The sequence below is a fragment of the Protopterus annectens genome, chromosome 3.part0, assembly GCF_019279795.1.
Source record: "Protopterus annectens isolate FY-2018-M chromosome 3.part0, PAN1.0, whole genome shotgun sequence".
NCBI classification, from domain to species: domain Eukaryota; kingdom Metazoa; phylum Chordata; order Ceratodontiformes; family Protopteridae; genus Protopterus; species Protopterus annectens.
The window spans coordinates 654,798,204-654,822,071 of record NC_056731.1 but is presented as its reverse complement, the minus strand read 5'-3'; the positions used below and the strand labels follow the sequence as shown (position 1 = coordinate 654,822,071).

The window sequence follows — 23,868 nt, the reverse complement described above, 5'->3', positions numbered from 1 at the left end:
GGCTGTGATATCTGGGATCTAAATACTTCCTTTTTCTGCTCTTCACTGGATCGCCAATCAAAAGGTGCTCACATGCTATTCTTTGGTACTGGTGCCAGGGGATGCTTTATCTCTATTCTGTTATGAGATTCTTTAGTTATAGCTTGACAATGGTAATCTTAAATATTTGATGCTGACATATAAAAATAAAGAAATTGGGCTAATAATTCTGTATAAAGCCAGAAGAAAGAGAAAAATGAAAAATATGAACAAATAATATAACAATAACTTTTAGGTACAACACTCAGAAATTAGCAAGCCAGCAAGATACTGAATGCTAATCAGCAGTACTACAAAATAGTAATTTCTCTGAGATAAGCATTTTCTAAAAATAAAAGCAAAAATTGCTTTTGATCTCGTGTATATTTACATAAGAAAACCCATCTCAAATAACCTTTATTCCATAAAAAAAACTGTCTCAAGTAATCTTCTCCCTGCAGTCAATCTAAACTATGCAAACCTGTGCAACAGTTAGAACACCCACAGAGGTTTCTTGCCAAGATCACCTTAAAGCCCTACCTCTGTACTCTAGAGACAGTCTATACATGGCATACAAGGCATTCTTGGATCCAGCTCTGATGGACCTTTTGCATAGCTGCAAAACAAACAGTATCAAAGCAGCTAGATCCAAGGATTTAAAATTTTCTTGTGACATAAATAAGATGTTGGCGAGACAGATATGTGTCTCAGAAGATCTCAATGCTCTGGAACAGGCTCCCCATCCATATGAAAGAGTCCATTCCTAACCCTATTTAAGAGTAACCTTGACCAGCTGATAGAAAATTAAAAATTCACCCCAAGTTTGGCCCCCGTGTCTCTGACAGAGGCAAACAGTAATGCCCAAACTAACACCCCCCCACCCACATAACCTCTAGAATCTTCCTAACATACCCCCTACTAACAAATGCCAATGATACATAGGGACACAATTGTGTTGGATTACACGGCTAGACTTAAAAAGGCTCCGGCAGTCGTTAACCTAGTATATACCTATGAACCTCCAGTCTTAAATGACTGACAATATATAAATTCTGCTGCAGTGTCCCATCAGTAAACATTATACCTACAGCAATCCATATAAACAACTTTAGATATAAATAAAAATGCTTTATTCCATGAATCCAGTATTCCATCTGTTTAGTAATAACTTTCACCTTATAACAGAGACTTCAAGCACTGCTTATATAATAACTTAAGAACTCATATGACATTGTCTCACGATCAGTGCTTTATTTCTTTTCTTTTCTTTTTAAATCCATTTAAATTACTCTGTGTCATTTAGCCCATGGTGACAGCATTACTTTAGTCTTGGCTGTCAGCTATATTCTTTCCAATCAAGATCATCTTCATCATTGAATTTAAACTTAAAATTCTTGACTGCATCAATTACAGAAAAAGTAAAGCGTTTTGCTTCGGAGCATACATTCACATGCTCACATAATGCATTACTAATGTCATTATCTGCTGCATGCAAGTGCTCATAAACTCTAAAATGTAATTCTGTAGTAGTTTCCCCTATATGGAATGCATTACATTTTGTGCAAGTAGCAGCATATACCATAAATTTAGACTTTCAGTTGAAACTCCATGGTATTTTTATCTTGCAGCCATTTAAGCCATTATTTCAGGCTGTGACAATAGGAAGTACTGCCAGCCATGCCAGGAGAAGTGGGGCCAGTGGATGTTTAACATATGCCAGCACAGCTAGCTGGAATTTTGTAAATAAATGTGTCATTTCTATATCAGACTGATTTGTGCAGATGCTTGTGCTGAAAATGTGTTTGTGAGGTTTGCTTGTGTTAAAATGTATCAACAGTGTTTGCTGGTGGATAGAAAATAAATGTACATGCATTATTGTAACTGTTTAAATGTAAAAAAATTGTAACAGCATATACTGAGAGAAAAGAGGTTAATCTACCTGACTCTGAAAAATGTTCTTGAAATTAAATTACTTTATGGGTTACGCTATAAATATGTTATCTCACAGTTTTGAAGGGAGCCAGAGCACATTGTACTAGAGAATAGTTTGTGGCTCCCGTAGGAAGAGTGGAATGGTGTTATTGTTTTTTGGCTTCCAGATGCTGCAACAGAACTTAGAAAAGCCCCAGATATGTATGGTAGCATATAGGTAGTAAACCCTAGCAGCTTCTAGTGTTGGTAGTAGTCTGGGAACCAGAAATCAGATGACCAGATGTATGTGATGTAATTCTGTACAGAAATAATGTTTTAATATCAGAGGAGACTGAAGTTTCAGGAGCAGTCTGTTCTTGGAAACCTGAGTAGAAAGACCCTCACCACATCATCTTGCCTTGCGGTAGTAAGTAACTTAACTAGGGAACAGTAATTTTTTTAGTCAATCAGGAGTAGATACTGAGATTAACTAAATACTGTTTTTCTATATCTGTGTGATGCTTTCTATCAGTGTTATTTGTAATAGTTCCTCTGAGTGAAACTCTGGTGTTTACTGTAAATAGATATTTAGCATTTTCTTGTTATTTTAATATTTATTATTAAATATATTTAAACTTTTAATTGCGGCCGGTCCATTCTAGAAAATATTTAAGCTTTTAGAGTGTTTACATATATTTATTTGGTGATAACTGTAGCCACTTCTGAGGCCTTGCTGTTTGGCTAACATTACCATTTTTATAAATATTGACATCACTGAGTATAATTGGATACCCTTTTAAGAGCCTTATAGTAACTGACTGGTGGCAGTGATACTACCTTATAGTCTGGACTTAGCTAGTAAATCTGTGCCAGCCTTTCCCAGCTGTATGTGTGTGTGTATGTGTGAAAATTAAATCTCAAAGAGTGTGTGTGTCAACTACTTGGAACAGGGACACAAAGCACTGGTTTCACAGAGAGGGTGCTGGAGGACTTGGCTTGGACACTCTGCTGAGGACCTAACCCTACAGCTGTGCCAGTGGGGAGTCTTACTGAGAACCTGGAGCGGAGACAGATAGAGAAACCCAGACCCCAGGCTGAGTGTTTTCCCCATGTGATCTTAAGGGATATTGTGCTTGATGCAGAGAAGTCTGCATCTGGAAATACTGAGTTTATCCATTTGTATTCCAAGTGAATGTCCCTCTCCAATGTCAGTTGTGAGGATTCAGACTCCTTGATTACTGGCCCGGACTGGGGATGTCCCACAGGCATTCCACAATTAATATACTTGTGATAATTACAACTTTAACATTTGTATCTACCTTTAACTATGAAAGATGACATAATGACATATTATCCAGTTTAGTTTGAAACATATATTTTAAATTTCTCTCTCTTTTACTAATAAATTTAGGTTCAGCACTCGCTTGGTCTAATATGTCCAGAAATCCTTCAAAAATTTCCAGTTTTGTTTCACCAGAGCCTTAATTACTCTCTCATCCACAGATGAAGTGATTAACATGCCCATCTTAATAGCCTTTGTCCTTATGCTTATTCAGAGTGTAAAATGTATTCTATTTGTGGTATGGCATTTATATATTATTTCTATCTTTTCTAACGTCACTAAATCATGTATTAACCATATATGCCTGTTAAGCTCTGTTATACAACTAATTTGAACGTCTTATACATTCCTGAATAAATAATTCATCTTCATACGTCAGCCTACTGTTTTTCACAAGCTGTCTTTTTAACAATATTATTTATTAAACTCAAAGAGCATACTTCCTTAACTCAAATATGCATCACTTTGCACTGACATTTAAACAATTTTAGTTAGCAACTGACCTTGGGCTTTGTATATGTCCAACTAAAATTCTTATGAAGTAAGTGTAAAGCAATGCATGTGTGAGTTATAGAAGTATGCAGTCTGTGATTAAAAAATGCACCAATTGATATTGTGCCATACAGTTCTGAACTTCTTTCAGTGGGGAAGAAAAGGAGTCCCAGTGATATGTCATCTTTCTTCTCCTGACTGTTTTGACAGGATGGGCTACTTGTTAGACTTGAATCCATAGGTTCTTGCCTTTGCAATAGCAGTTTGATCAGTTCAGAAAATGTTTGATTACATTTCCAGTGATGGTACCAGTGAGCTAGAGGCTTTTCCAGTGATAGTACCAGTGGGATACAGACTTTTCCAGTGATACTGCCAATGGGCTACAGACATTTCCAGTGGTAGTAGCAGTGGGCTACAGACTTTTCCAGTGATACTGCCAATGGGGTACAGACTTTTCCAGTGGTAGTACCAGTAGGGTCCAGACTTTTCCAGTGATAATACCAGTGGGCTACAGACTTTTCCAGTGATAGTACTAGTGCATTACAGACTTTTCCAGTAGTAGTACCAGTATGTTACAGACTTGATGCATTTCTGGTCTGTCTTTAAATTAAACCACTTTAGGTTTCAGTAAAGAAGTATGGGATTGAGTAGTGGAGAAAATGTGTAAGTTTTTTTTTAAGCAGTATCTTAGCTGAAAAGTAACTTTCTCCATTTCAGTGACAAATATTTGCTTTATTTGTAGGACTGATCGATTTTTAAATTGCATGAAGTGGCAGAACTTCATGGTAGGTTGTATTACACTATGTCTGTGAGAGTATAACTTGGTTTTACAGTCAGTGGTCATATTGGGTGGTTCAGTTAGATGAGTAGAACACCTTTCTGCTGACTCTTGGATATTATTTTACTCTGCTTATAGAAACTGTGCTAGATTTCTTTCTACATCATTGTCATATTGACTGCTTTTTTGCAAATATTTTGGAACTGTATTTACAGTACTTTAGAGTAATGTGTGGTTTGCAGTTGTGGTACAGCATGCACAGTCCAACATACCTCTTGAAATGTTTGCATTGTTTTTCTCTTCATTAGTTAAATAAACTCTGGTATCACAGGTAAATGTGTATAGGACATTTTGGTACTTTTATGCTGTAAAACATATTATGGCACTCTTATTTTCAAATATTTATATCTCTATTTGCTGTAGCTGTTAGTTTATAGCTTAATTAATTTAGGATATATTCTGATTCCTAATATATGAAATTATTTAAAAATAACTTTATAGAATTAACATTGAGAAAATAACAATGCTTGCTAACTTGCAGGTGATCTCCATTGTTTCTGCTTGAAAACATAAATAATCATGCATATTAAATATTAAAAGAAAGTACATTTTAAACTGAAAAAAAAAATCTGAAGTTGTCAGTCTTCATTTATTCCTTCACCTGTGGGTTCAGTTCCGAATATTCAAACTGGCTTGGCCATTACTACAGCCTGCAAGGACCAAAAACTCTCGAGATTAAGTCTTCCAATTACCCCTGATCTCATTTGCCACTTCCTGTGACAGCTGCGTTACCAGCCTGCTCTTGAGCTAATATATATGCATATCTATCTATATATATATATATATATATATATATATATATATATATATATATATATAGATAGATATAGATATATATCTATATATACATAGATATATATCTATATGTATGTCTATATATATATATATATATATATATATATATATATACATATATCTATATCTATATATATATATATATATGTATAGTTTTTGTTTTTCCTACCCATTTCTCTACATTGATCCTTTCGTCTCCTGTTCGTCCTTCCCTTTGCACTTTGGTGTATTTCATACTACCATTGTTGGTAGTTCCTATTTCTTTCCTTATTTCCTTCAGTATAAAAAAAAACAAAACAAAACAAAAAAAGAAGGTAGTAACGTAGTTCTGTCTTTCCTTACTTTCTTCTGCACTCGTTGTAGTCTGCCATCCATTGCTGGTTGCCTTCTGTACCTTCAGTCTACCATTGTTAGTGGCCTATACATCTCTTTCTTTTGTTTGCTATTGGTTTATTTTGGCTCTGTTTTGGTCTTTTCTTACTAGATTATAACTGACAAAGACAAAGGCACCTCCAGTTTCAAAAAATGTCAGGGGTGTGGCTGTAAAATGTCCAACTCCAGTGGGCATTCTATTTGTGTCTATTGCCTGGGCCCAGTGCACTTGCAAGAGGATTACTGTATCTGTCATGCCTTTAGTCATTGGGCCCCGGTAGAAAGGAAGAATAAATTGCTTTTAAAAGGGATGATTAAATCTTCCATTGAGGAGTCGTTATTTGGTATTTCTGGCAAAAGTAAAATGGATGTTTCATCTCCTTCCTCATCATCATCTTCATCTAAAGTAGACAAACCAAAAAAGAGGAATCATTCGGTGCCAGCCTCTCCCTTGGCACTGGCTATCAAAAAATGTAGAACTTCGGTTCCGTCTGCATCTGTGGAACCAGCAGTTTCTACAAAAGAAATTTCAGTGTTGAGCACAACACCAAAAGTGACTTCTCCATCGGCACAGATATTAGATTTACCCATGGAGCCTTAAGCCTTGCAATAGTCTTCCATTTCAGCACCGATATCTTTGGTTCCAACTGAATATACTGAATTTTGATTCTTGGATAGACCTAATACCAGGTACTCTCCATCTCCTGATCCCTTTGCTGGTCAGTTACCCAGCCCCCTTTTGGAGAGACCGAAATCCCCCTCTGCTCAGTCAGTTCATTCCACCAAGAGCCTGACAGAAATGGATGTGTTGAAGTTGGTTGATCAACTCCTAATGGCGAAAGGACTGACAGGTATGTCTATTTACAGCCTCTTTAGGTGCCAGAACCCCTTCTTCTGTGACCCCTCCAACTCTTCCTCACCTAACCTACTTTGAGACATTGGAGATTCCAGATCTACGTTTCCTGGTGCCAACTTTCTGTTCCAATGAGATCTGCATCTCTGGTACCACTTTCTACTCTGAGTTCTTCAGTTCTGTTGTATCCAGAGATCTCTCAGGGTTATGACTATGCTGTCATTTCTGAGAGGCAGGACTCGACTCCGGTATTTTCAGATCCATCTCTGCAACTCGCGGATTCAGAAGTCATTAGCTCTATCACGGCTTCGGCAGTGACTTATTTAGAGTGGGTAGTGACCACGGTTCCAAAGCAGTCTTTCTTGGTTCTGGGCTCCTATTCCTCTTTGGGAGGGCCTGTCTACCAGGCCATGGAGAGGGCCCTGTCCACTGTGGGCATCCAGTCAGCTCCTTCTCTGTCGGAGCAGTTTCCAGATCCTTCCTTTTGTTCAGAACTTTCTCCAAACTCTACACTTCGACAGTAAGCACCAAAGCCTCGGGAGAGAACAGTTCAGGTATTGTCCTCTTCTGATACCTCCCCAGATCATCCCACTGAGGAGGTTCCTCAGAAGATGCAGTGTAAGAGGCAACACTTACATTCCCTGGAGGAATCCATCACAGAGGACACTGATTTTGATGAAGGAGAGGGGTTCCCCATGGTCTCCCCCGGAAGATGTCTCCTTTGGAGACATCCTTGAAATCCTTAAACAGAGGGGTGGCTGGACATCCCAAAAGCCATCTTCAGAGGAATCAGTGTAAGTGCAGTCCTTTGGCACTTGACCATCTGCTTCTTGGGTTACTCCACCTGCTGACGACCTCATTAAGTTAATCTCACAGTGGGTGTGGAAGGCTCCTGAAACCATAGAACTTATCCCCAAGAGGCCAGACAAAATATTAACTGCACCAGAGGACCATCAGTTTTTGGGCAAAGGGATTACATGTAGATGCCATGGTAGTAGTGGTGGCCCCAAAAAAGGAACTGGCAGAGGAAAGTTCCACTATCCATCTTCCCAATAGTGAGTCTCATGCAATGGATAGGTTTGGAAAGTGGGTATGCACTTCATCGACTGTTGCTTTGCGGTCTTTGAATTTTATGGCACACTTCACCAAATTGCAGAGGGATCTGATTAATGAGTTATCAGATACCCTGGTAGGAGCTGTATCTCATAAAGTCCAAGACATGGTTGCTTCTCAGTTGGATCCCTTGGAGTCCATTTCCAATTCGTCCATGAAGCTTATTGCACATGCTGCTGAAGGGACGACTAGAGCAGCAGGATCTGGCATAACTATAAGGAGACATGCCTGGATGTGCTTGGGTGAATTTGTGGAGTCATTCAAGTCTTCATTCTTCAGTTCCCCCTTTACCAGATCATCTCTTCTTGGCCCTAAAGTCCGAGAAATATTGTCCAGGTGTGAAATGGATTGAAAGACCCTTTCTGGAGTGGGCATCTTTTTTTCTACTCCCCAGTGGTCCTTTTTGAGAAACCAGAGGAGTGGGAAAATGTGGTTCAGAAAGTCCCAAGGGCCTTTCCAGGACACACATGGTGGTGGCTTCCCCAGGAGTAGAGGGGGGAGCTTTAATGCAAGAAGCCATCCATGTGGCAGAGGTGACTCGCAAAATCCGGGCTCCAGAGATACCTTTCTGGCAAGCCCTACTAGTACTGCTGAAAGTAGGCCTGATTGCCTTCCTCTGGAGGCAGATGCAAGACACCTAACTCTGCATTGACACACCTGGCTTCAGATTACTCCCGATACAGAGGATTATAACCAGAGGCTACTTCATACCCATCATTTTTCCTCCCCAAAGTTGCAAGAAAATCCTCAATGTTCGGAAACCAGCAGTACTAGAAATTCAAAAACTGCTACAAAAAGAGTCATCCAGGGGATCCCACCAAACCAGATAGAGTCTGGAATCAAGATTCTTTTTAGTGCCAAAAAGACAGGGGCCTGGAGACCAATTTTGGATCTAAGTGTTTTGAATATATCTGTTCAACAAACCCAATTTCAGATGGTCACTGGTCAGTCTAGCCACCCATTTCTAGGGAAAGATGACTGGATTTCCTTTATAGATCTCCAGGATGCATATTTCCACATCAAAATGGACAAATGTTCCAGGAGATTCCTCCACTTTTGGCTGAGAGCTAGTCAGTACCAGTTCAGAGCCTTGCCCTTTGGTCTCACCACAGTCACCAGGGTGTTCACTAAGTACATGGCAGTAGTAGCAGCTCACTTCAGACTATAGGGATTCTGGGTGTTTCTGTACTTAGATGACTGGCTTATTACCACTCCCACCAGACATCTTTTAGAACAAGCAAGAGACTACATTCTCCAGTCCTTTGCCAACCTGGGGATTATGGTAAATTACAAGAAATCACATCTAACGTCAACTCAAAATATAGAATTTATAGGAGCAGTACTAAACACCAATACTTGCATAGCTTCCTTAACTTATCTGAGATTGCAAAATATCAAACATTAAGTGGAGAAGATGATCAGAAGCAGAACTGAAAACACACAACTTGTTCTGCAAGCTCTAGGTTCAATGGCAGCGACCATCACGTTAGTCCCCCTCATGAGATATCACATGAGAATATTGCAGGGAAGACCTAACTTGTGGATCCAATCAAAGGAAATTCTTCTGGGCTGCCCTTTTGTCCTGTGTCAGCCCAAGCCATAGTGACCACGGACTCCTCCCAGATGGTGTGATGGGACATTATCTGGGCAAGACGGTCCAAGGCAGTTGGTCCCCCATGGAGGCAGGATTGTTTATAAGTGTTCTAGAGCTGAAGGCAGTGTTTTAGCATTGCAGGCCTTTAAAACTCCTCTCCCTCTAGGAACAGTTGTGATTCCAACAGACACCATGCCAGTAGTTTGGTACATCAACAAACAGGGAGGAACCAAGTCATACCCCCTTTGTCGAGAAGTACTCAGAGTCTGTCAGTGAATGATCTCTTCCAACTGCTTTCTTATAGCAATGCATATCCCGGGGAGATCCAGTGTGAAAGCAGACAAATTGAACAGATGTATTCTTCTTCTTCAGGATTGGTCTCTCAATCCCAGAGTGATGAAAAGGATCTTTTGTCACTGGGGCCAGCCTTGCTGCAATCGCTTTGCATCTCCTGTGAACACTAAGTGCAGCAGCTACTTTGCTCTCATCCCCTCCTCAGGGGGAGTTCCCGAGAGATGCTATCCTGCACAATTGACCATCCCGACTCCTGCACATCTCCCCCCCTTCCCATTAATTCCTCAATTTCTAAAGAATGTGATCAGGTTGAAGAGCAAAGTAATTCTCATTGCTCCCTTCTGGCCTCAACAGATTTGGTTCCCCTTCCTCTGGCCATATCTGATTCAATGACCATGGTCTCTGGACCCAGATCCAGATCTCCTATCCCATCCAAAGGGATTGGTTCACTCAAACTTTCAAAACCACAAGCTCATGGCTTAACTTCTCCATTTCCATTGATTGCCAGGCGTAGTAAACTATATTCCCCAGTTCATTGAATTCTTCTGGCCTTTCACAAGCCTTCCACCAGAAAACTCTACAGTAGTAAATGGAAGAGATTTTCCTTCTGGGCTCATGAAAATAACAGTGATCCTTTCTCTGCTCCTATTTATAAAGTCTTGGAATTCTCAGCTTTACTGTTTGAAGAAGGAGCCTCTTCCTCTACGATCAGGGTTCAGCTAGCAGCTATTTTGAATTTTCATAACAGGTTTAAATAATGTTCTTTAATTTCTCATAGCCTTTGCAAAGCATTTTTTTAAAAGGATCATTAATGTTAAAACTGCCGTATAAGGTTCCTTGTACACCTCAAGATTTAAACTTAGTATTCCAAACAATAGTTCATTCCCCTTTTGAGCCTGCTGCCAACTGTGACTTGAAATTCTTGTCTTGGAAAACTATGCTTCTGGTACTTGTAACTTCTGCCAGACGGATTCTGCAATTCAAGGTTTGTTTTGCAAACCACCTTATTTGATATTCCACAATGACAAGGTTTCACTGAGAACAAATACTTTTCTGCCAAAGGTGTTGTCAGTAAAGAATATCAACCAGGCAATTAATCTACCAGTATTTTCCCAATTACATGAACAAAGGGGAGTATTGTTTGTATTTATTAGATGTTCATAGGCAATTACACAAATAAAGGGGGAGTATTGTTTGCATTTATTAGACATTCATAGGCAATTACACTTCTGTCTTCATAGAATAAAAGACATAGAAAGTCTGACCAGCTGTTTATTTCCTTTGCAAGTACTAAAATGGGCAAGCCAGTTACCAAAGTCACTTTATCTAGATGGCTAAAAGATTGTACTTCTTTTATATACAGCAAGAGGAAAATTGAATTACCTGGGCCTGTTAAGGCACACTTTACCAGAGCAGTTGCTACTTCAGCAGTGTTCCAGTCTAACACTTCCATGGATGATATCTGTGCGGCAGCAACATCGGCTACCCCACATACCTTTATTACTCTTTACAAATTGGATTTGTTCTGTAGGGGAAGAGCATTATTTGGTTCTATGGTGCTCAAAAATATACTTCCATGAGTCCTCCTAAGATTTAAAGTAGCTGGGGACTCTGTCCTTTAGGTCAAGGAATAAATGAAGATTGACATCATTAGATAAAGAAGTTATGTACTTACCATAACGTTCCATCTGTGTTGTCCATCTTCATTTGTCCTTGACTCCACACCTCAATCACCCTTCCTTTCATACCTCTAGGTGGAATGATTTGTGGTCCTAAGTACTAATTTTTTCACATATGATGTCAGATATGGTCTCCATGAAGGCATTATTAGTATTATAATTTCTGTCTTTTCTATCTGCAAACTCAGTCTGAGGTAATTGGGAGAGGAGCATTCTGGGTAGGACTTAAGCTTGGGAGTATTTGGTCCTCGTGGGTTGTAGTAACGGCCAAGTCAGGTCCAATATTCATATCCAAACCCACAAGTCAAGTATAAATGAAGATGGACAACACAGATGGAATGGTATGGTAAGTACATAACTTCTTTTTTTTTTATGCATGCTTGACTTCTGTTAGAATTATTATTTTAATAATTTGAACCTAGCTTTCTCTGCTACCTTGAATATTATGTAATAGCAGAAGTAGAAGATGAATGTAATAAGCCTTCTGTAACATATTGTCTCCTACATAACTAGTACAGTTTAAGGCTTGCCTAATGTTGCTGCAAACTGTTTAATACACTGCTGTGTAATACTTATATATTTTTTAATTGTATTAAAGTTTTTTTTTTTTTTTTTTTCTGTCCACCAGATGACATTCGCCAGTACTTTGGTGAAACCATTGCAATTTATTTTGGATTTCTGGAGTTTTTTACATTTGCCCTTATCCCAATGGCTATTATAGGAATCCCATACTATTTGTTTGCATGGGAGGATTATGATAAATATGTGTTGTTTGCAACATTTAACCTCCTGTGGTCGACAGTCATTCTTGAAGTTTGGAAGCGTTTCTGTGCCTACTGGGCATTCCACTGGGGGACACTGATAATGAAAAAGGAATTTGAAGAACCAAGGCCTGGATTCCATGGAGTATTAGGGAAAAATCCAGTGACTGGACGAGAGGAGCCCACATATTCCAGCCTTCGAAGACAGATGCGAATTTACCTAGTATCATTACCCTTTGTTTGTTTGTGCCTTTACTTCTCACTTTATGTGATGATGGTATATTTTGACTTGGAAAACTGGGCTATGGCATATCACGGGGAGCATGAGTCACAGTTTAGCAACATAATGCTATATGTGCCCAGCATAGTTTATGCCATTGTGATTGAGATAATGAACAGGATTTACAGATATGCTGCAGAATTTTTGACATCATGGGGTAAGAGCTCATTTTTAACTAAACATTTCTTATATTATAGTTTTCACTTTCAATTATTAATTATGTTGTTCCATTTCTATGGGACCACCATGATCAAATTGTAGTATGGATGAGCCTGCAGTTAACCGGACAGTAATTTGGTCCTGCTTCTGTTTTTCTAGACACTGGTCAGGCTGGAGGGCATCATGTGTTTTATATGTTCACACAAGGAGTACTTATACCTACTTTGTTGCCAGAAATTAGCAAGGCAGGACAATGTTAAGTGTTATTGCAGACAAATGCAAAGTACAGCATCTGGATCATGCAGCCACAGTGTGAAGTATAAGCTAGGGGAGTAGCAATGATCTGGGAATATTAATTCCATCTGGCATGGGCCATTAGAAGAAATGTGATATGGCATTGACAATGGCCACAGGAGTACAGTAAATACTCAGGGGGATAGACTCAGGAGCAAAGAGCTAATGATTCAGTTGTATAGGGCCTTAGTCAGGCTACACCTTGAGTACTTCTGTTCTATTTAGTTCTGGAGGTTATGTAAGGAAAACAGCATCAGACTGCTGGAAAGAGTCCAGAGGAAGCCTACCAGAAGAGTGCATATGATGTAAGGGAAGGATATGACTAGATAGGTAAAAAGGTAAAGCCCTTAGAAGTAGAGGACAGAAGAGGCAATGGACAGGCAGATATGAAGAGATACAGTATAGAGAAGAGGGGGCATGGGCAGCCATTTGTAGGGACCATCTACTGCAGAGATCTTTGAAAATACTTCTTTATGAAGAGGATTGCAGACCCATGGAACTTTCAGAGTTGGTGGTGAAAAGAGAATCCACTGACACATTCAAGAGAGCTTGGAATAGATGGTGAGGGGAAAGGTAGGTTTGAAAGAGAAGTAGACTGTTGAATATTCTCAAAGGACAGACTAAATGGGCTAATTTTCTCTTTCTGTTGCAGTGTGACATGACCAGAGTACAGATCCAGTGTAGATGTGTTTATAATATGCTAAAGCTTTGATAAATAGGAGGGGAAATGCAAAGCGCATTCATGGCAGTGTTTTGTATATGTACACAGTTGTTTAGTGATGTAGGCATAAGGCCTGTAAAAGTCTTACATGCCATTATGTCCAGTACTTCAGGCATGTTTTATGCTTTGCTTCATATGAGAGCTTCACGTTTCAATATTAATTTCTGAGTGACAGGATCTCTACACCCATTAAATGTTTACTGATATTTACAGGGAACAAGTGGCACTGCTTTATTTCCACAGCTTACAATTTGAGTAATATTCTGGTTTAGTTCATTTATTTTCTATGGATGAAGCTGTGATATAAATTTCTGGAGTAACATGAGCAGCCTCATTAACTTTGTTAATCAGGTTTCTCAAATCTCGACATGCCAGCTGTAGATGGCTAATACAACTGTAAAGAAAAAAAAAAGATCCTCTGACCTGTCTCATGTAGTTATACCAGACCATTGATGATTATGGCACCACTTTAACTGCTGAGATGTGTCCAGTATTAAAATAACTTGTCTGTTTCGAAGACTGTGTTGTTGGCAGCAGATTTTCTAAATGTATTTACTGCTTGAATCTGTAAGAACGTCTTAAGTTTAACAAGCTCTCTCCTATTAGACAATGTTGACAGATGCTAAGACACCTCTGAAATTGAATGTTTCTTTGTAATGTGTCTACTAGTCGATGTGATTAACATAATCTGTTGTGAACAGACCTTGCACAAAACCAAATCTGTACCTATGTATTCATTTATTTATTAATCAGGCAAGTATGCATATCCACATGAACACTTTTCAGTCGTGACATGGGCCATAAGCATCTGTACATGAAAAAGGCGTACAGGATTAATGCAGTGCATCTAAACAGGAGAAAAGAGCCAGGCTGTGAGGCACAGAAGGAGGAAACCTTGACTAGAACCCAGTAGACCTTAATTCAAGTTGCAGATCAGGGACTGGAGGATCCCAGTGGGGTAGGGTAGGCTGATGCCATTTTGCCCATCCTCTGGGAGGAAAGCAGTGTAGTCACTGCACTGCTGGCACCTGTTGCAATGTATGTTGCATATGGCTGCAGACATTCCGGATATGTGCACCGCTAGAGGGGAAGGCATTTCAGGCCCTAATGTCTGCGAGCACACACTTCAGCCTCCAGAAGAGAATTCAGGGCCAAAATAAGACAAACCTGTGATGGTTGCCTAGATGGCAGCCTTTCAAATAGGCTATTTTTACAGCCTGAAGAAAAATAAGCATTTTGATGCTCCCATATAGACCTTGTCCAATGGTATCTTTACCCCAGTCATTGTGGTGAAACAAGAGGCGGGTACTCCTGGAATAGGTGAGAGCTCTATGGGCCCATTATTTCCTGTCCAGAAATTCACATCAACCCTCCATTCTCCAACAAGAGTCAAGGGGACAGAACAGGCCAGCTTTGTTGGTTCTTGGGTTGGTCTTCTCTCTCTACATGGGAAATCCCTCCACACCTTGGTGGCTTCTCTGAGCCTACAGTTGCTGTCTACCAAAGAGAGGCCTCTGCTCACTAGTTTCTACTTGGCTACTTAGTTTGAATGCAGTATGGTAGCAGGTGCTTGGATAGCTCAGAACTCCACTGGCTGGAAACCTGGAGATGCCATTAAGAGTCACCCATATGGTAGCCAGAGCTGCCTGCCATCATTGGCTGTTCACTCACATCTTCCCCGACCAGCTCCTACAGCTGCCGAAGCCACAAGTCACACTGAAGTCACATGCAACATAGTTATGGTTTTATCCCACTACATCATAGAGCTGGCCTGCAGAAGCAAACAAAGTATGTTTTTGAAATTGTTTACAGTTAAGATAGTATCTGATTCACAAAGAACTGGGCACCATTTGGTGTTTGAAAGGTCAGACAGGAGATCAGATTCCTTCAGGTGAATAACTTATCTGTTTTGGATAAATATTGGGTTAGATTTAGGCCTCTGGACTGATAATATAGAAATAATGGAGCATGGGTCACTCAGTTGATAAAGTGGCATCTCATGCTCTAAGCATTTCTCTTGCAATACTTAGTTTAATGAATAATCACCACTGACTGGGTAGGGTGTGTGAGAATGTTTTAAATAGCTGTGATGGGGACCATTATATCTAGGTTGATGAAAGGTGTACAAGATTTTGGAGCTTCGTGTTTTATGTTGTTTGTTTATTTATTTTTAAACAAGCCACTGATCTGATGTTGTCAATCTTCATGTAATCCTTAACTGTGAGCTATATTCCGAGCCTCGGAACCAATTCGGCTGTTATTCCAGTTTGCAAAACTGAAGCCAGATCTTCCCCTTCCTCTTCATAAAACTGAAAAAGCGATCTTATTTGGTTCTGACAGCATCTTCAGAACCACCTCCTAAATTGACCAAGTCTCCCACGGCACCGACTGTCTGCTCGACACAGTGGGAAAGGATAATCTTTTATCAACACCAACAACTGCAGGTCAGATTTTGGTACAGGCACCTTGAGCTTCAGTGCCAGCTGAACTCTCGGTACCAAAGGATTTTCAACTGATTGTTCTGCTGAGAAGATCTTATTCGCCCTCTGTTGACCATCTTCTGAGTTCCTTTTTGGAACGACTGCCACTAAGATCTCCATTGGCCTTCTCTATGTGGTCCACTAAGAGCCTGTCTGAGTCGGACATTGTGAGACTGGTCAATCAGCTTCTGATGGTGAGGGGATTGCCTCCATCTTTGGTTCCTAGCCAGGGTGGCTCTGGAACCGTGCCTTCTTTTACACCCATGCAAATTCCTCCTCTGACTCCGTCTGAGTTTTTGGAGCCCCTGGTACCAAACATCCTGGCTAAGACTATTTTGGTGTCAGCCAGAACTCCTTTTCCTGCACTGATAGTTGCCTTGAGAAATTCTAGTTGGTCGGAATTGGAGATTTCCCAGGGTCAGGGCTTTGTTGCTGGTTCCGAGGGGCAGGGTTTGACTTCAATTCTTTCAGAACCCTTCATGCCCCTTGATGCCTCAGCATATGTAAGTTTGACCCTGACTTCTGCTTCGGAGGTGGCTTCCTTAGTGCAGGGTGAACCATGGTTCCATAGGAGTCTATTTTGGTTCTGGGCTCCCATTCCTCTGTGGGGGGTGGGGGGGGCTGGGGGGTGGCCTGCATTTTGAGCTATGGAGAGGGCCTTGTCCATTGGGGATTCACAGTCTATGCCATCCCTGTTGGGCCAAGTAACTTGTCCATCCCCTCGAATAGAACTTCCTCCAGCCTTTTCCCTGGAACAGAGGGCACAAAAGCCTCAAGAACAATCCACCATTGTGATGTCTTCTTCAGATACCTCTCCGGATCATCCCACCAAAGATGTACCTTTGAAGGAAAAGTGCAAGAGGAAGCACTTGGACTCCCTTGAAGAGTCTTTCATGAAAGATGCTGATTTCAATGAAGGGGAAGGTTCCCCCAAGTCACCTCTGATTATGTTTCCTTTGGGGACATCCTAGAAATCATGAAACACAGGGGTGGCTGGACTACCTTTCAATCTTCCTCAGAGGAATTTGTATACCTTGAGGCTTTTCACGCCCAGCCATCTAACTCTTGGATCTCTCCACCCGCTGATGATCTTATAAAACTGATCACTCTGTGGGCCTGGAAAATTCCTGGCTATTTCGAGCCAGTCTACAAAAGACCTGACCAGATTCTCTCTGCCCCTATAGACGAGCAACACTGGGCCAAGGATATTCTGTAGATGTGATGGTGATAGTGGCAGTCACTAAAAAGGAACTCGCTGAAGAAAGTCCTACTACATCCTCCTAATAAGGAGTCTAGGACTATGAGTAGGTTTGTGAAGCATGTAAATGCTTCATTGAACTTTGCTTTCAGGTCCTTCAATTATATGGAGCATTTTACCAGGTTTCAAAGAGATCTGATTAAAGAGCTTTCAGATACTCTGTCAGTAGCAATAGCTGAATGGGTCCAAGATAAGGTGACTTCTCAACTCGCCACCCTTGAATTGATTTCCAATTCGTCCATGAGACTAATTGCTCATGCAGCTGAAGGGATGAGCAGAGTAGCAGGTTCAGGTGTAGCCATCAGGACACATGCCTGGATGTGCTTATGTGACTTTGCATAGCCATTTAAGTCCTCTTTCATCAATGCTTCATTTGATGGATCATCCCTATTTGGCCCCAACGTTAAAGGCATGCTAGCCAGATGTGAGAAAGATGGAAAGACCCTTTCTGCTGTGTACGTTCGCTTCTCCACTCCTCAGTGGCCCTAATTATAGGAAGCAGAGAAGTGGGAAACTATGGTTCAAAAAGACCCAAGGACCTTTCCTAGACTCGCATGCTGGTGATTTCCCCCAGGGCAGAGGGGGAAGTAGTAATGGAAGACACCATCCAAGAGGCAGAAGTGGCCCGCAAAACTAGTGGTCCAAAGATTCTTTCTCTGGTATCTTCTACCAGTACTCCTGAATGGAGGCTCAATTGCCTTCCTCTGGAGGCAGTCGAGGGACGATTATTCCTGCACCAATCTGCATGGCTAGAAATAACGATGGACAAATGGGTGCACGGGATCATTTCCAGAGGTTACATCATTCCCCTTTCAATGAAACCAAAAAGACTCCCAGACATTCCACCCAGTCACAGAGAGGCAGCTTACAAATTAAAAAACTGCTCGACAAAAGAGTCATCCAGGTAGTCCCACCAGACTTGAAAGGATCTGGAATTTACTCAAGGTTCTTTTTAGTACCTAGCAAAACAGGGGACTGGAGACCCATTTTGGATCTCAGCCAGCTGAACAAATCAGTTCAACAGACCAAATTCCGGATGGTCTCGGTACAATCGGTACTTCCATTCTTGGAAAAAGATGACTGGATGTGCTCAATAGATCTTCAGGTTGTGTATTACCACATAAAAATGGACAAGTGTTCCAGAAAATTCCTGTGCTTCTGGCTGGGAGCCAGTCACTATCAGTTCAGGGCACTGCCCTTTGGTCTCACCTCAGCCCCCAGGGTGTTTACCAAATGCATGGAAGTGGTAGCAGCTCATCTCAGACTGCAAGGATTCCGTGTATGCCCATATCTCGACGACTGGCTCCTTACCTCTCCCACCAGACGTCAACTCGTAAAAGACACGAGATTACACCCTTCATCTTTGTGCCACCTTAGGAATCACTTTAAACTCGAAAAATCCCATCCGGAACCGTCACAACAGCTGGAATTCATTGGAGCTATGCTAGACACAGTCACCAGAATTGCATCACTTCCCCTAGAAAGGCTCTAAAGGATCAGATCACAGGTAAACCAGAATATTTAAAACAAGAGAGTGGCACCAAGACTCATCCTACATACTCTTGGGTCAATGGTGGCCTCTATCACTCTAGTTCCCTTGGCCAGATTTCACATGCAAATTCTTCAGTGGGTTCTGGCCTCCCAATAGTCCTTGTTAAATCAACCTATGTCCCATTTGATTTTGATCACCAGTTATGGCAAGAAAGACCTGAGTTGGTGGCTCCCTTCCAACAAAATCTTGTTGGGCTATCCCTCCTCGGGCCCAAGCCATAGTGACCATATAGGGTGGGGGAAAAGATAGTCCAAGGCACTTGGTCCCAGATAGAGGCCAACTTGCATATCAACGTTGTAGAGATGAGGGCTGTGCTCTTAGTGTTGCAGGCATTTCAAGATGCCCTCCCCTTTGGAAAGATTGCAATTCAAACAGACAGCATGTCAGTAGTCTAGTATATCAACAAACAATGGCGAACCAGGTTGTACCCTCTTTATTGAGAAGCACTCAGACTATGGCAATAGGCAATTTCCTCCAACCACTTTCTAACAGCAACACACATTCTGGGGAGCTCCAGCGTGACTGCTGACAAGTTGAGCAGAGCCATCCTCATGCCTCATGAGTGGTCTGTCAATCCAGTGGTAGCAGGAAATATATTCCGCCACTGGAGCCAACCATGCTGCAATCTGTTTGCATCCCCTCTGAACAAGTGCAGCAGTTACTTTGCCCTAATCCCAACCCCCCCCCCCCGGGGAAGTCACCCAGAGACACTCTCCTTCACGATTGGCCCCCCGGTCTTCTGTATGCCTTTCCCTGACTCCTCTGATATGTCAGTTTTTAAAGAAAGCCAACAGGTTGAAGAAAGAATAATACTCACAGCCCCATTCTGATCTCGACAAGCCTGGTTTCCCTTCCTTTGGCCTCATCTTCTTTGGAAACCCTGGAATTCTGGTCCCAGCTCCAGACCTGTTGTCCCAGCCGGAGGGAATGGTTCATCCAAGTCTTCAGCATCTCAATCTCACTGCGTGGCTACTCCAGTTCCCACGATTGCCAGTCATTCCTCCCTCAGTTCCCCAGTCCAGCTTATCATTCTACCCCACCACAAGCCTTCAACCAGAAAATTGTACCATGACAAATGGATAAAATTTGCTAAATGGTCACTTGACTATAATATTGACTCATATGCAGCACCTGTAGACAAAGTTTTAGACTTTTTAGCTTTGCTTTAACAGTCTGGCTTATCAGCTTCTGCCATTCGTGTGCATCTTGCTGCAATATCTAACTTTCACGTTGACTTCAACGGTTCATCACTTATGTCTCATAAACTTTGTAAAGCCTTTTTGAAAGGAGCCTTAATACTCAGGCCACCCTTTAAAGAGCCCTCTGCTCCATGGGATTTGCATTTGGTACTGCAGTCTCTCATTTCTTCTCCCTTTGAACAATTAGCAACCTGTGAGTTAAAGTTCTTGTCCTGGAAAACTTTATTTTTGATAGCTGTCACTTCAGCCAGGAGAATATCGGAAATCCAAGCCTTGTCCTGCAAACCCCTCTGTCTGATATTTCATAGGGACAGGTTCTTCTTCAGGACAAATCCTTCCTTCTTGCCTAAGGTTGTTTCAGAGTCAAATATCAATCAAACCTTACATCTGCCAGCATTTTTTCCTAATTTTTTCAACAAGGGAGAGTACTGTCTACATTTACTAGATGTTCACAGATAATTATGTTTTTACCTTCACAGAACAAAGGACATCAGAAAATCTGATCAACTGTTTATTGCCTTTTCTACACTCTCTTTAGGTATCAAAGGTTACCATGGCAAAGTGGCTTAAGGACTGTATTAGTCTTGTTTACAACAGAAAGGACTTCACCTTCCACATCCGGTGAAAGCTCATTCAACGAGAGCCATAGCAACTTCTACAGTTTTTCATGCCAGAGCTTCCTTAGATATTTGTGCAGCAGCTACATGGGCAGTTTACCTTTACAAAACTGAATCACAGTGGTGCGATTGCTTTTATGAGCGAATCATAACCATGAAACTCATAACAGCGACAAGTAAACATGTTCAAAAATCAGCAAATCGAAAAGCCCCCCACACCCCCCTACTTTAATATTCTAACTCCGAGATCGCACTACAGTGGGGAAAGGGACCATTTTCTGATCCCCACTATAGTGCAATCTGCCCCAAAATGCAGAATGGCCAATGAGCAAATGTCACTGTGCATTTGCTCATTGCACATTCGAACCTTTTTCCGTTTGGCGTTTGCAAACTTTGCAAACTGCCTTTCAGGCAATTGCTGTTTGTCCTTGTGCAATACGCACACATGAAGGTAAACCTACATAGGCATCTCCTCATACCTTTATTACTTATTTCAGACTGGAGCAGGTGTTGAGGGGATGTGCATCATTCGGCTCCATGGTGCTCAGGAATATTTTTTCATGAGACCTCACAATATTCAGGTAGCTTGGGACTCTGTCCCACACTCAAGGATTACATGAAGTTTGACAACATCAGATAAAGAAGTTATGTCTTAATGTTCCATCTGTGTTGTCAGTCTTCACTAATCCTTGACATTCCCTCCCTCCTTTCCCCTGCTTTAAGACTCTTGGTGGACCGAATATTCTCAAAGACTGGCTTCATAATGGGGACTCAGATATGGTCTCTTATCTATTACTTCTTGTCTGTCACTGTCATAGGCAAACTTGATCGGAGGTAATTTGGTGAGGAGCATTATGGGTAGAGCCTAGCTCTGAGTTTTTGGAAGGCGCGAGCTGGAATAACAGCTGAATTAGATGTTCATCGTGCATACAGCTGCAGTAATCACATATGGGTTCTCTGCCGTCAGGCGGGTCCTCGGTCAGCCGAATTCCAAAGTCTTGGTCCGGCGTCGGTTGTTGTCACCTTCTTCCCTGACGTCAGTGCGACAGGGGTATATAAGTCACAGCCGACGCCATATTCTCCAGTCTTTTTTGCCGCGCGGTGCCCGAAGCAGAAGCAGTTCGCAAGTGCCGGTCGGCCAGCTCCTGAATTTATGAAAAATTGGAAACCAAAGTCTTCTTTAAAGCTAAGTACCCTGTTGGGGAAACTTTTCTTGCCTCAGACCAATGTCAGACAAAGTTAACAATTGTATTTCTTGTGGGAAGCAAATACCGCATAAGGATTTCCATTCCCTCTGCATACCTTGTTTAGGCCCAGACCGCGATGTCTCGGGCTGTCGCTTTTGCGCTACTTCCAATAAAAGCACTATTAAGCGTCGGGCGGAGTTCGCCCAACATTATTTTGGTAAAGCCTTTGATTATAAAATGTCGTCGGATACTCCGACTACCGTTTTGTCCAAAAAACGAAAGTACAAGGACCGGCACGCGAGGTCCGCGGTCTCCACCGACACCACGCCAAAACCGGCTGCACGTGGTCCGGTTCTCAGCGAGACGCCTATGCAGTCCCTGACTACCAACGACACTTCCTTGGCGGTGTCTTCTGTACCCGAGACCGCTGGTACCTCGGCCCCTACTCAGACTACAACCACCGAAACCACAGTGAGTGTTGAGCCTCCTAATGTGGACAGGTCCACTTCCACCCAGGGTGTTTTTAGAACCTCTTCTTCCTTTTACATTAAGGCCTTCACTAAGTCCAAATCAGCCATGCATCCCAAGAGGCCTGTTGCACAGAGCCCATCCCCAGGCCCCATGCCTAAAAAGCAGATCCTTAAAATGGCTGAGGATTTAATTTCCTATGTCAGGGGCTCCCAACCCCCTCCAGACAAGAGACCCAGAGTGGAGGAAGACTCTCCCTCCTCTGAACAGGGCTCCATTTTCTCAGAACATTCTGATGTGGAGGAACACTCGTACTCCCCTTATGAAGATTCTGATGCAGAACAGTCCATTCCTTCTGTATCTCCCCCAGAGGATTTTTCTTTTGGGGAAACCTTGCACACCTTGAGGGAGCACTTCCATTGGGAAGGCCAAGACTTTTCTGATTCCAAGAAAAGGCTTAGGGAATTTCTTTTGTTACCTCAACACAGACCTCTGGCTATACCTCCTGTCCTGGACATACTTGATGATGTTTACTTCTCTGAATCCGGATTCCCTGCCTCCTGCACTAGTTAAACCTGATAGGTACTACAGAGTCCCTAACTCTCACCAATTTCTTTTCAAAAGCCATAATGCTGACCCTGAAACCATTTCTTAAGGCCCCAAGGGAATGAAGGCCTCTACTGCCAAGAATCCACTACCTTTCGAAAGAGAATCTAGATCCTTAGAAAGGTGGGGGGAAAAGGTATACACCTCGGCCACCCTAACCATGAGGGCCTTAAATTGTCAGTTTCATATGCTTAAATATCAGCAGTTTCTGTTATCACAATTAAGAAACAAAATGTCTCAACCTGAACAACCAGATTTGAAGGAATTGCAGGATATGATGCATAGTGCAGAACAAGTGGGTAAACACACCTTACAATGTGGTTATGATGCCTTAGAGGCCTCAAGTAGAGCTGCTGCTACAGGAGCAGTCATTCGTAGACATGCCTGGCTTAGGAAACAAAGCTTGCCTGATCATGTTAAAGCTAAACTACTAGATGCTCCTTTACAAAAGTATGTGCTATTTGGTACTAATGCTGAGGAGATACTACGGAAAATGGACGAAAAAGCTAAATCTATGCAAACTGTCAAGGCTTTTCTACAGGTACAGCCACCTCGTTTTAGCAGAAATTGGCCTTCAAAAAACTGGTCCTTTCCAGCCACGGACAAGCCCCAAAGAGGTAGGTACAGGCACTCAAGGGGCAGAGGACAATCTCAAGGATCATATAGAGGCAGACAATGGCAAATTCAAGCACCAAGAGGTGGTGAAGACAGTGCACAACAATACAGAAAGCAAGCCCAAAGACTTCCTTCTTTTCATGCCAAGCGAATCTCAGCTGGCAGCTCCCTTGGGAGGAAAACTGGCACTATTTTCAAGAAATTGGCATATTATCACAACAGACAAATGGATCCTGGACATAATAAACAGAGGCTACAGATTTCATTTTCACACTCTTCCAAAAAGGAGAGGCATGCCAAACCTGCCACACAATCAAAGGGCAGAGGCGCAAATACAAATTACAAAACTCATGGACATGAAAGCCATTCA

The 23,868-nt window shown here is 41.8% G+C and overlaps 1 protein-coding gene across 3 annotated transcripts in view; it reads left to right on the top strand.

Annotated features, from left to right (window-relative positions):
- The window catches only part of ANO10 (anoctamin 10), a 1,956,032-nt gene that overhangs the window by 485,525 nt on the left and 1,446,639 nt on the right, over positions 1-23,868 (top strand). For all 3 annotated transcript variants that reach the window (XM_044065053.1, XM_044065056.1, XM_044065055.1), the window contains exon 6: positions 11,930-12,499. In XM_044065053.1, the coding sequence (XP_043920988.1) occupies positions 11,930-12,499 (570 nt within the window). The remainder of the gene's footprint in view (positions 1-11,929; positions 12,500-23,868) is intronic.